This window comes from Populus alba, chromosome 12 (assembly GCF_005239225.2).
Source record: "Populus alba chromosome 12, ASM523922v2, whole genome shotgun sequence".
Lineage (NCBI taxonomy): Eukaryota > Viridiplantae > Streptophyta > Magnoliopsida > Malpighiales > Salicaceae > Populus > Populus alba.
Genome location: NC_133295.1, coordinates 3,438,767 through 3,452,057, shown reverse-complemented (window position 1 = coordinate 3,452,057; position 13,291 = coordinate 3,438,767). Strand labels below are relative to the sequence as shown.

Genomic DNA, 13,291 nt, shown 5'->3' with positions numbered 1-13,291 from the left:
CTAATCCAAACTCTATATATTCTATTCATGCTAAACCATTCCCCTTCAATGTGGTCCCCGTCCAAGACTGTTTACATGTCAGGTAGAGAGAAGGGCACAGACCTGAAGCAGAAAGCCACAAAAGGAATGATATCTTACAATCCTTAAATTCGTCCCTATCTCCTTGTTGCACCCGGCCATATGACCCTGGTATAGTGTTTGTTTTTATGGGAAAATTGTAATTTTTTTTATTTTTTAATATATTTAGATTGTTTTGATGTGTTGGTGTTATAATTATTATTTTAATATATTTCAAAATAATATATATTCTAATCATACTAAACCATTCCACTTCAATTTGATCCCCGTCGACCAAGACTATGTTTACAGGTCAGGTAGAGAGAAGGGCACAGCCCAGAAATCAACAAAAGGAATGATATCTTACTATTTTATAAGCTTATTTAAAAATGTGGTTATATTTATTTTTAAAGTATTTTTTATTTTAAAATGTATCAAAATAATATTTTTTTTATTTTTTAAAAATTATTTTTAAGATCAGCGTATTAAAACGATTTAAAATATAAAAAAAATTAATTTTTAACAAAAAAAAAAAAGTTTTTGAAAACACAGGTTAGCTCGTGTTTCCAAACACATTCTAAATTTTTTACTATCTCGTTGTTGCACCCGATCATTCGATGATCAGTATTAGTGTAGTATTTGTTTTTGTAGTTAAACTATATTTTTAAGATTTTTTATCTTTTAGATTGTTTTGACATGTCGATATTAAAATTAAATTTTAAAAAATAAAAAATATTATTTTAATATATTTTTAAATAAAAAATACTTTAAAAAATAATCATTATCACAATACATTATTCTAAAATAATACTATTATTGATTCCTTAATCTTTGGAATAGGATATATGTTTTTTTCATCACAAAGTGGAAAAGAGATGTTAGGCAATCAGAATCAAAGTTCATGTCCAAGCCTGTCGGATCTTTCTATTGACTTTTAACTAACTTTGATTCCCTCCATTTTCAATCTCTTCCTTGCCCTAGCCCTCGTGTTCTCTTCTATTTGTCATCACAAGGCTCATGCTGCAGGCAGGCACAGGAGCAACAGAAGGTGACCCATATATATATATATACACAGTCTAAAACAACAAATAATTAAAAAGAAATACATTTCGAGTTAGTCGTCTGGCCTAGAGTCTCGATGCGTTGTATCTATGCATTTGGAATGGCAGAGATGGTGGATTTTGGTGATAGAACATGTTAAATCATTGTTATTTATATATTAATTAAACCTCTTTTTTAAAAAACTCATTGAGTGCGTAAATCATAACTTAATAAATTAAAATGGATTCAATAAAATAAAAATCAACTAAAACAATGAAATATGATCTCTTAAGTCGACGCTAGTTTTTTTTTTTACTTCGAATGGAAACTTTTAATCTTTTATATTCAGGATTTTCTAAAAAGGAATTGGTGTTGCGTGTGTGTGTGTATAGTAATGAGAAGCTAGCCATATTCTCAGACTTTATTAGTGGAAGATCTCTTCTTCTTCTTTTATTTATTTATTTACGTGGTGTCGAGTCAGTTTGCGCGCACCACGACTAATCTCACGGCTCACTGAACATCCTGCAAACCCAATGAGCATGTAAGGCACCGCGGGGGTGACAGGCGTGCATGGTAAGGTTTGAACCCAGGATGCAAAGGAAGGGAACAAGTCCCTTCAACCGCTGGGCCAAGACTTCAAGTGCAATGGAAGATCTCATTTTTTATGATTATTAGAGAGAGTGTCAATTTTTTTTCAAATTATAATATATAATCATGAAAATTTTAAATAAGAAACAAAATTAGATATGATCCATGAAAACTATATGTAAATTTATTTAATATTTATTTATTTATTATTTATAGAAAATAGTTAAGGGTGCGTTTGTTTAGTCTTAGCTTTTATGTTTGCAGTGTAAAAAACACAGTTAGGTGTTTGATAATACACCAAACTGCGTTTTATAATGTAGGGTTTGAGTTTGAAACACAGTTTTTGTGAAGCAGTTTTTACGTGTTTTTTTAACTAAGTTTCGTAAAACTCTATTTGTTTTTGCTTTTCAAAAGCATTTTTTTCAAAATTTAAATTTTTTTTATTTTTTTTACTTCAATTTTTTTTTTTATTTTTAGATCATTTTGAATGCGCTGATATCAAAAATAATTTTTTAAAAATAAAATAAAAATTATTTTAATATTTTCTAAGTAAAAAATATTTTTGAAAAACAACCACAACCAAACATTGTATACATATTTTTTACTGTACATATAAACCCCAATCATAATTTTTATCGAATATGTATCTAAATCTAACTAATTATACTTAACCACACTTTTTTTAAATCACAATCACAAAAAAATATTTAAAAAACAAACACATTCTACAGGGAGAGAGAACAAGTCAAAGGTGTTGTGGTATAAATGTATAATAATTAAACATTTTCAAGCATAATTATGTCACTCTCGCCTCTGTGGTAAGCAAGGCACTTAGGTCATTCTTCATGCATGCTGTAATACTATATATTATTCTAATATCTTAGAGCGCCTATCTCATTAGAAAATATAATTTTCTCATCAAGTCAACAATATTTTACGTCTCGAAAAAGTCAATTCTTATTTTTTGAATATTCTACGTCTTCTTCTTCTTAATTATTCTTATTCTGCAAAAAGAGGATTTTATGTATCAATTTCAGATGACTGAAATTCGAACTAGCGATGATACCAGCAATGTGTCCTCTCATCAACAAACATCAAATCACAGAAAGTCAAATATTCATAAATCTTTTATTTGCAACTTGAATTATTAATTAGTTTCTTTTATCAAATTATTGAAATAATTAAACTCAGTTTTAGTACGTGAATAATAAGTTTAAAAGGACAAAGAACCATAAAATAATAATATTTTAAGCACCTCACACATATTATCAATGGCTATTTAGTATATTTTGTTCTCCCTTTATTTTTTAATTTTGGATTTAAGATAGAATTCCAACTTGAATTATCATCATTCTTTCCGCAAGCAAAAAAAATATTTTATTGTTTTAGTTTTCAGCTTTTTTTTTGGTATATTTTCTTCTATGGAGTAACAACGATGGAATTTGGGTAAGAAGAGAATTTTTTTTTTTATTATTGCAACTTGCTTTTTAAATTGTTTTTACTTGAAAAAATATAAAATTAATTTTTTAGATGATTTTAATATACTAATATTAAAAATAAAAAATGCTCTACAGTCTACACCATTATATATATATATATATAAAAAAAAAAAAAACGAAGTTTCATCGGAGAAGAATAGAGAAGAGCAGCTCTGACGGTCGCGGTGCCTGCCCACATGGGATCTCTACAGTAAGGTGCGGTAAGCGGAGACAGCAAGGCGTGGTTTGGTGGTAGAGAAATAAATTGCAAGTGGTAGTCGTTATGTGCACTACTGTCATGTCTCGATCCAACTGCCACCATTGATTGGTGCTTCTTCCCCTTCATTGATCAACCTAGAGCATGTGGGAATACGTGTCTGTATTTTTAAAAAAATTAATTTTTTTTATAAAATTTAATTTTTATTTTTATTTTTTGGATTGTTTTGATATGTTAATTTAAAAATAATTTTTAAAAATTAAAAAATATTATTTTAATATATTTTAAAATAAAAAATAAAAAAATAACAATTTTATTCCCAGACAAACCCCACGTGTATAGTTTTAAAACCCGACCCGGTCATTGACCCGGTCAAGTGATTGGGTCACGGGTCAGATGGGTTGACCCGGGTCCCGGGTCAACCCAAAAAAACAAAAAAAACTATATGTAGCACTGAGCCAAGTCTTCAAGTCATTCATTTTAGCTGGTGATAAAATCTGTTCACCTTCACCAACAACCATTGATGATATAGAGTCATTCAGTCTATCTACAACATCATCAAACACGGTTGAGCAGACTTTCAAAGCATCTTGAAGGATTGTGTCATTAATGCTTTGTATGAGCTTATTGGGGTAGTCTTTGAGCTTGGAGAGATCATTCATTGCAACACGTAAAGAGAGCTTGAAAAGCACTGCCGAATATGTGGTGTTACCCATTTCAAGGGCAGAGATGCTGGAGAAACATGAGGCTGGGTACTGAGTCACACTGCAAACCGCCTTCAGTGAAGTGGCTGGAGTCAACTCAGGAGGAGGAACCGGGTCGGATGATGACTTGTTGTTTCGTTTGTGCACAACAACTCCTATAACAGCACCAATTATCACAGCTAAAAGAACAATGGAGGAGACAACGATAATGATCAAACGCTTCTGCGATTTCTTCCGGAAGGCTTGCTGCTCTGCCTCATCCACCTTACCATATCCTTTAAAGGAATTGATAGAGTCCATGAACTGCTTTCTGTGTTTTTTTTTAATCTGTGGAGGGAGCGAGCTAGCTTTGCTGGGAATAATGTGAGGGCTTTGAGGGTGCGCGGCTAAGCTTTAAATCGGTGATGTGAAAATGCGTGTGGGCTTCGTTCTTCTTCTACTCCGTTCAGTTTTCAAAGGCAGAGTAACATAATTAGGTTAAGACGTTAAGTGCTTCGTTCTTCTTTTGTCTTCAGTTTTCAACCGAGCATTTTAGCCTTTTAGGATTTTAGATGTCATTAAACAACGTGGTTTAATGACAGGGAAAAAAAAAAGAAAAGTGGCCGGGTCTCAGCCAATTCCCAAGGGGTTTTGGCCTCCACGGGCCGGCCGGGTCCCGGGTTGACCCTCCGGGTCGATTGGGTCTGGCCGGGCCGGGTCTTAAAACATTGCCCACGTGTCATCCGTGATTGTGTACAACAACTTTCAAAAAATCAACATTCAGTTTCTACGACTCCATGCCCGCAGCATGCATATATTATTTTTAATCCCATGTGATAGATGCCCATTCCTTATTTTCACAATGTTTGTATTATAGATAATCACAGTTTCCTTTATTTTTCATAATTGAGAGTTTTAGAGGTTGATGACAAAAATTAGGATTTTTTGCTAAAAACATTTTTTTTTTTTAAAGATTTTAAGGATCATGTAATGATTAAGCCAATGAGTTTATTATAGAGATATGTAATAAATGAGCATTAAATTCTAAGAATAAAAATATGTATTCTTTATTTATATTTGAGGAATGCTGAAAATAAATAGTAAGAATTTAATACATTATAATAAATTGTAAGATTCTGAACCCCTTTTTTTGGGTTGTCCAGATTTCAGATTGCATTTATAACTTTCTTTTCTTTTCTTTTTGTGGAGTTCTAAGTCTTTTCTTCTTCATTTAAGTGAGAGGAATAGCCTTACAAATAACATTAATATTGATGGTTAATGTCTCTTTACACAACATTTAATATTAAGCATATCACATGCTTCATGGAAGATGATGCTATGTTAGTCTGTACACAATATTAATGTTGATGAGATCATCTCTTATAATCAACAATAATATTGATTTAATGTAATAATGGCTTTTAGAGGACCTTTTGACCTAATAAGGAGTATGAGGATGATGACTCTAGATTTTCATTTTGAACACTTATTCATGAAAAGAAGACCTAAATTAGAGGGTGTTGGTTTTGATAAAGCATATTGACTCATAGGACACTTGAGCCTGTTGCATATATGAATCCAAGGGGATTAGATTTGATAAGACGCCAAATCCACAAGCCTTTAGGCCTAACATATAACCAAATTCAAAGAGATTGGGTCTAACAAAGTGTTAGACCTTAGATGCTTGGATTTGGTGCGCAGATAAGCTCAAGAGGGTTAGGTTTAGCAAGGTGCTAACCCCATAAATGCTTGAGTTTGACACTCAACTGAATCCAAGAGGATTGAGCCTATCAAGGTGTCAAACCTACATGTATTTGGACTTGGCACATAGATAAAAAAAAAGAGTGATGTATTTGTCTAACCTTTTTATTGTTGAACTTCTCTTTTGTCTTAGTCCTTTTTAGTCATTATTTTTTATATAAAAAATACTAAAATATATTGATCCATCACCTTAACACATGAATTATTATTTCAGTTTTTGTGCTATAATCTATAAGGCAACTCAAATTAACTTGCACCCATAAAAAATGCATTATCTTTTCAAAAGATTGGTTCAATTGATAACAAGAATACTCAGGAGAGGAGTCAAGTTTGTTTATCAAATTAAAAAAAAGGGGGGTAAAAGTTTAAATTTACTAGTTTTATGTTAAAAACCTTGTAAATTAAGAAAATTTACAAGGTTGGATTACTCATTTAATTTAAAAACCTTAGGTTGGATTCTTATCATTAGTTTTTTTTCTTATGTTGAATGTGTTATCAAAATTTCTGTACTTTCATTTGCATTTTCGTTAATTGTATAAAAACTTATGAACTGAATTGTTAAAAACAATTTGTAACAATTCCAATTAGCATCCAAATGAAATCTCATGGAGTTATGACATTTATGGATGGTTGATGGTAAAATAAATACCCTCACGTGACTTTAGCAATTCTATGGGTGCCTTGATTTGCTGATGCCTTGGGAAGACATTAGTTTGTAGCAAAGTAATACTAATCCTACGGGTGCCTTGATTAGATGCTGTGGGCAGACAATAGGCTGTGTGCATGAACTGTGATTTTCTCTCGGCACTGACAACTTTGTCGGATTTTGCCACTGCAAGAACAAGAAAGAAAGAAAAAAAAGTTGGAGCAGGGGTGAATCACACTTGATCCTATGAATAAGTTGTAACTTATAAAGAGCTTTCGTAAAAAAAAAATTTATATATATGTGTGTGTTCCACTAATTTGCATGTATTTCAATCACTTTCATATGTCTTAAAATTAATAATTATTTAAATTTTTAGTGGTTTAAGGTGATTCAAACTCGTGACTATTAAAGAGCAAATCCAAGATCTAATCAGTTTAGTCACCTTTTAAAGTTATTTTTTATTTATTTTTAAATTGGTTTGATGTAATAATATAAAAAATATTATTTTAATATATATATATATATATATATATATATATATAAACAATCATTATAACAAAAACCAAAAACTACATGCAAATTTATCACATGTCTCCCTTTAATTTTGACTCACTGAACCTACAACAACCGTCTAAGTGAAGACCATAGAAGTGGTAGCTATCGAATTGGTTGCTTTGCATTTTTCTGAAATATTAAGAAATATTAAATTTTTATTGGTGATTGATGAGGAATGGGATGGGATTTATGTTGGATCCCCAGCATACCCAATCCTTGTTTACAAAGATTTTTCTACAACTTACCTTAGTAATATTGTTGTTAATATAGTTTTGAAACCCAGCCTCATCCGGTAGGTCAACCTGGAACCCGGCCATTCTGAGGCTGGAATTGAGCTAAGTTGAAAAAAACGGAGGAAAAAAAAATCCAGTGTAACCCAGCTGACCCGATCACAAACCCGTTGACTTTTATTTTTTTTACTAAAACGACGGTGTTTTGAATTTTTTTAAAAAAATTTGACCTGACCGACCCGGTAACCCGGTTAAAACCCAATGACCCGGTTAAAAATTAAAACCCGAATCTTGGACTGAGCCGGCTACCAAATCAATCTTAAAATTATGATTGTCAGATATATAATGAGATTTAACTCGAAAAATATCAGAGTTATTGAGTCATGGGAGACTTGATATGGGTCTAACTTTTATATATATAGTTTCACTTTTTTTTAAAAAAAAATCTTGTTTTTTGAATTGATTGAGTTTGAAAGGGTTTGTCTAGATCAATCTGGCATGCTATCTAAATCTAACAAGGTTATTGTCAAAATCGATTTAAATTATAATCTAGCTCAAATTAAATTCTGAACGTGGTCTTTGAGTTTATTTGTTTTTTATTTTAAAAGTGTTTTTTTTAATTAATTATTTTGTTTCAAATTAATTTTTTATATTTTTAAATCATTTTTTTTTGGTAAGTAGTGTTTGCTATTGTACTAACATTTACTTTTTAAAATATTTTTTTTTTCATGAAAATACTTCAAAATAATATTGTTATTATTTTTAAAATTTTATTTTTAATATCAACATATTAAAATAATTTCATAACATCAAAAAAAATTATTTTAAAAAAATTATCTATTTTTTTAAAAACAAACTAGCAGGAAAAACAAACTTAGTCTTAGTATATTTGAGAGTGTGGTTGCAGTTGTTTTTCAAAGTATTTTGTATTCTGAAATGCATTAAAATAATATATTTTTTTAAAAAAAATATTTTTAAAATTAACGTATCAAAACGATTCAAAACATAATAAAATATTAATTTTTAATAATTTTTTTAAAAAAATATGATTTGACAAGAGTTTTTAAACGTTTTTTCTTTAATGCACTGGGTCAAGTTGACATGATGAGTCTACCCAAGAGTAGTAGAGGTGACCGTAACTTGAATATCGCATGCACACCTCTTCTTACCAACTTTTATATATATATATATATATATATATATATATACACTTAAGTGGGATAAAAGAGTTAATTTAATTCGAAGTCTTGTTTTTACCATCTAAAAAACCGAAACAAAGAAATAAAAACAGGCAGATAGATGTGATTTATTTGTTCATATTCTATGATCCAACCAAACGAGTCAATGGAATTATTGATAGGTAGCTCTGAAATTACATCAAAGAAGCACTCCCACATGGTTTAAACTTTTTAATGACTTTTTGAGTGGATTTAATTCTCTTTATCTCAAATCAAAACCGCCTACATTTTATCCAATTAATTCAAGCAGTGATGATGATCATGGTTTGCTTATATTTGCAGTTTAAGTTATTTTTTTAAAAATATTAAATTAATATTTTTCAAATATAATTTTGATATGCTAATATTAAAATTTAATAAAAAATTATTTTAATTAAAAATTATTTTTACAAAAATATCTTACACCGCGTTACAAAAACAAACTAATTAAAATGAAACCTTATAGCAAAAGCCATAAAAAAATCAAAGGTTGAGCGGTAATAATTTTAGACCCACGGGTGATCTTCTCTCATGGCAAGAAATACTCCCCTGGACCCTCTTTTATTTATTAAAAAAAAAAGCATGTAGTAAAAGTCCTTAAATGTGACGTACCTCTCACCGCCCATTTAATTATTACAGCTTTGTTTATACATTTTCCATGGTCAGCAATTTCTTTCTTATAGGAAGAAGCATCCATGGCGGATATGGAGGAGAGGTGATGTATCGTTTGGCCCACAAGTTAGGTATATAATATTTAATCTACAAATATATAATACACAACTATATAATTAAATTAATACCACAGCAAGCAGTCCCCAAGCTGTTTTACAGTTGATATGTAGATTTACTTTACATATAATTATTTGGGTTGATGGTTTTTTTTTTTTTATTTTTTTTACAATTAATTATTTCTTTATTTTTGGGATTTTTTTTATTTTTTATTTTTTATTTTTTTTATGTGCTCTTACTTTATGATATTCTCATCTGTTTCGGCAATATATATATATATATATATATATATATATATGAATTTAAATCTATTATCATATATTTTTATGTGCTATTCATTTATGGTATCTTTATATGTTTTTAGTAAGATTTTATTAAATTGATAGATAGATATATACAAAAAATAGTTCACATTCTATATTTCTATATATTCACGTAGATAAGAGAGAGAGAGAGAGAGATAACAGTATAGTAATGGTAGTAGTTGGGTACGGTTAGGTTAGGGTTATGAGTTATTATTAGCATATAATGCATCCTTCTAACTAAGACGTTGTCTCTCTTTGTCTCCACATGCACCCTCCTGTTCGTGCGCATGGACTTTGCTTTCTCCATGATTATCTAATTGGTTTCTTGCATGTGATGCTGCTATCTCAAGCAAAAACAGCTCATATTCATCGATCTTCACCATCATTAATAATCATCATCATTTATCATTGTCGTCTAGTACTTTTCCAACCTTTTCTTTCCTTCTCTTTGTCTGATTTCTCGAGAATGTACGTACCTGGTTCTGTCTTCTTCTTCTTCTGCTTCTTAACATTGAATATTCATGGGGATTGTTAAGACTGTTTCACGGGAAAGATAGAGGGACTAGTAGCTAAGCTGGTTGCTTGCGGATGTGGTAGATCTTTAGCTAAGTTTTGAAGTGTTCTTCATCCAATCAGTAAGTTTTGTTTCTTTAGAATTGAAGCCTTTTGTATATCTTGCTTTCTTTCTGTTTTTAGCTCTTTGCTGCTGCCTGCTTGGTTTATGAGAAAAAGAAAATGAAGGAAAGCAAAAGAAAATGACGAGGAAAGTTGTGCTAGGCTCAAAATGTAATATTGCTCAAGTATAGGATTCAGAATTTTGAAATCCTGTTCTAGTGTTCTATGTACTCACACTTTCTCGGTAACCAAAGATGTTTGGTAAAAGAGAGCTGCAAAAGTCAATAAAGAACCAACACAGTTTCGGGTAGGTTTCCTAACCATGCTCTAGCTACTAATTTTGACCAAATGTGTCCTAATAGTAAAAGTCAAGTTGTTTGTCATCCTTTTTCTAGATAACTTGTAAGAAATTCATCCACTTCATAATGAAAACAAGCATATCCTAGAGAGAGCATATCTGTTCCTGTTTCTAATTCTGATCCATCTTTAACTACATTCATGTAGATGTGCCAAGATTTGTGAAGAAACTCTGCTGTTCATCTGCAGATTTGTTCAACTGTTTGTTACTGAGAGAAAATGAACATGAAAAGAGGTCTGCTGTTCATTTTCTCAGCATTCCTCTTCTTTGGAGAAGTTTTCTTGTCAATCACTGCTGACCCAGTTGATGATAAACAAGCTTTATTGGATTTCCTTCACAATATTCATCACTCTCACCCTGTCAATTGGCATGAGAATACTTCTGTGTGCACTAGCTGGACAGGTGTGTCCTGTAGCAATGATAACTCTAGAGTTACAGCCCTCAGGTTGCCTGGAGTCGGTTTTCGTGGCCCAATTCCACCCAACACTCTTGGTCGTTTGTCAGCAATTCAGATCCTAAGCCTCAGATCTAATGGTTTATCAGGTTCTTTCCCTTATGATGAATTCTCCAAGCTCGGAAACTTAACTATCCTTTTTCTTCAATCCAACAACTTCTCTGGCCCGTTGCCTTCAGATTTCTCAATTTGGAATAAGCTCACTATTCTTAATCTTTCCAATAATGGCTTCAATGGGAGAATTCCACCCTCAATATCAAATTTGACTCACCTCACAGCTTTGAGCCTTGCTAACAACTCCCTTTCAGGCAATATTCCTGATATAAATGTTCCTAGTTTACAATATCTAGATTTAACCAACAATAATTTTACAGGAAGTTTGCCTAAGTCTCTTCAAAGATTTCCAAGTTCTGCATTTTCTGGTAACAATCTTTCATCAGAAAACGCCCTTCCTCCTGCTCTTCCAGTTCATCCACCAAGTTCCCAACCATCAAAAAAATCGTCAAAATTAAGTGAACCTGCAATATTGGCGATTGCTATTGGTGGCTGTGTACTGGGGTTTGTGGTTCTTGCTTTTATGATTGTTGTTTGCCACTCTAAGAAACAGAGGGAAGGTGGGTTAGCAACAAAGAACAAAGAGGTGTCTTTGAAGAAAACAGCTTCAAAGAGCCAAGAGCAGAACAACAGGTTATTCTTTTTCGAGCATTGTAGTCTTGCATTTGACTTGGAGGACTTGTTGAGAGCATCTGCAGAGGTTCTTGGTAAGGGAACGTTTGGGATAGCTTATAAGGCCGCACTCGAGGAGGCAACCACGGTGGTGGTGAAGAGGTTGAAGGAAGTAGCTGTGCCAAAAAAGGAGTTTGAGCAGCAAATGATTGCCGTTGGGAGTATTAGGCATGTAAATGTGTCTCCATTAAGGGCGTATTACTATTCCAAGGATGAGAGACTAATGGTCTATGACTTCTATGAAGAAGGCAGTGTGTCTGCAATGCTACATGGTATGTCAAAAACCTTTTCAGTGATACATTCTGTTATGCAGCTTTCAGGGATGTTTCTGACCATAGAAAATGAATCTTATACTTTGCAGTTAATAGAGGGGAGGGCCATACTCCTATGGGCTGGGAAACAAGGCTGAAAATTGCAATTGGTGCAGCAAGGGGCATTGCTCATATCCACACACAGAATGGTGGCAAACTTGTCCATGGAAACATAAAATCCTCAAACATTTTCCTCAATTCCCAAGGATATGGCTGCGTATCAGATATCGGTTTGGCATCATTGATGAGCCCAATGCCCCCACCAGTAATGAGGGCTGCAGGCTATCGTGCCCCGGAAGTAACAGACACCAGGAAAGCAACCCATGCATCTGATGTCTACAGTTATGGGGTTTTGCTGCTTGAGCTTCTCACTGGAAAATCCCCCATGCATACCACAGGTGGTGATGAGGTTGTTCACTTGGTGAGGTGGGTGAATTCTGTGGTCAGAGAAGAGTGGACTGCTGAAGTATTTGATTTAGAGCTCTTAAGGTATCCTAATATTGAGGAGGAAATGGTGGAGATGCTACAGATAGGACTGTCTTGTGTAGTGAGGATGCCGGAGCAGAGACCCAAAATGCCTGATGTGGTGAAAATGGTGGAGGAAATTCGGCAAGCAAGTACCGAAAACCCACCATCCTCTGACAGTAAACTAGAAATTTCAGTTGCAACCCCATCACCACAAGCAGCTGAAGTAGGTTCTACCTCTTCTGTTCAACAGTGAGATTGTTTCTTCCTGCTATTAGTTGTTGTAATACAGTTTTTGTCTTCAATTTTTTGAATTGGGCAGTTGGTTTGGGTTAATTGAGTTTATTTGCTGTATATCTTTACATTTCTGTGACAAATTTTGTCATGAAGTTAGTTTAACTACCCACTTCAAGCCTCCAACTGTAGGCGAAGACAAGTTGGGTTCTCTTCTGTTGTATTATTTAGTCAGGACTTCGATGTGATGCCTACGAGTCTGTAATTTTTGCAGCATAATGTAACTCGATCTCTCTCTGTATTTCGAGGGTGTGTTTGAGAAATGGATGGGTCCAGGATCAATGACTTGCGGCTCTACATTGGTGCCTTATGTGCCAAAACCTACCTAATCAATGGCATCGAGCCATATTTACTGCCCCTTTAAATATATTTGGATGGACCTAGCTAGGTGCTTTCAAGAATCATGACCAGGTGCATTTACTCTCTGAATCTTCGGTCCTAGGCAGATTAATATAAGAAGAATACAAGACAAGTTTCCTTTAAAGAAACTAGGTATTGATGATTGACTGGTTGATCCATTCGAGGAGGATTCAGTTATCGAGTCAATGACATGGCTATTAG

The 13,291-nt window shown here is 32.8% G+C and overlaps 2 protein-coding genes across 4 annotated transcripts; one reads left to right on the top strand and one right to left on the bottom strand.

Moving 5' to 3' along the window:
* Positions 1 to 25: 25 nt before the first annotated feature.
* On the bottom strand, positions 26 to 4,385 carry LOC140954359 (pectinesterase 3-like). Its single transcript, XM_073403687.1, has 2 exons — positions 3,887 to 4,385; positions 26 to 102 (listed from the first exon to the last, which is right to left on the bottom strand). Exons 1-2 carry the CDS (start codon positions 4,383 to 4,385, stop codon positions 26 to 28), a joined length of 576 nt encoding a protein of 191 aa, XP_073259788.1.
* A 5,308-nt stretch (positions 4,386 to 9,693) lies between these two features.
* LOC118044395 (inactive leucine-rich repeat receptor-like serine/threonine-protein kinase At5g24100) lies at positions 9,694 to 12,993 on the top strand. Of its 3 annotated transcripts, none has more exons than XM_035052673.2 (3): positions 9,694 to 10,142; positions 10,669 to 11,932; positions 12,022 to 12,993. In XM_035052673.2, the coding sequence occupies exons 2-3, from the start codon at positions 10,699 to 10,701 to the stop codon at positions 12,690 to 12,692; spliced, it is 1,905 nt and encodes a 634-aa protein (XP_034908564.1). In that variant the 5' UTR covers positions 9,694 to 10,142; positions 10,669 to 10,698; the 3' UTR covers positions 12,693 to 12,993. The 3 variants fall into 3 exon arrangements, with proteins under 3 accessions (XP_034908564.1, XP_034908563.1, XP_034908560.1); XM_035052672.2 differs by having other exon boundaries at positions 9,694 to 10,429; positions 10,627 to 11,932; XM_035052669.2 differs by having other exon boundaries at positions 9,695 to 10,142; positions 10,627 to 11,932.
* Positions 12,994 to 13,291: the final 298 nt, after the last annotated feature.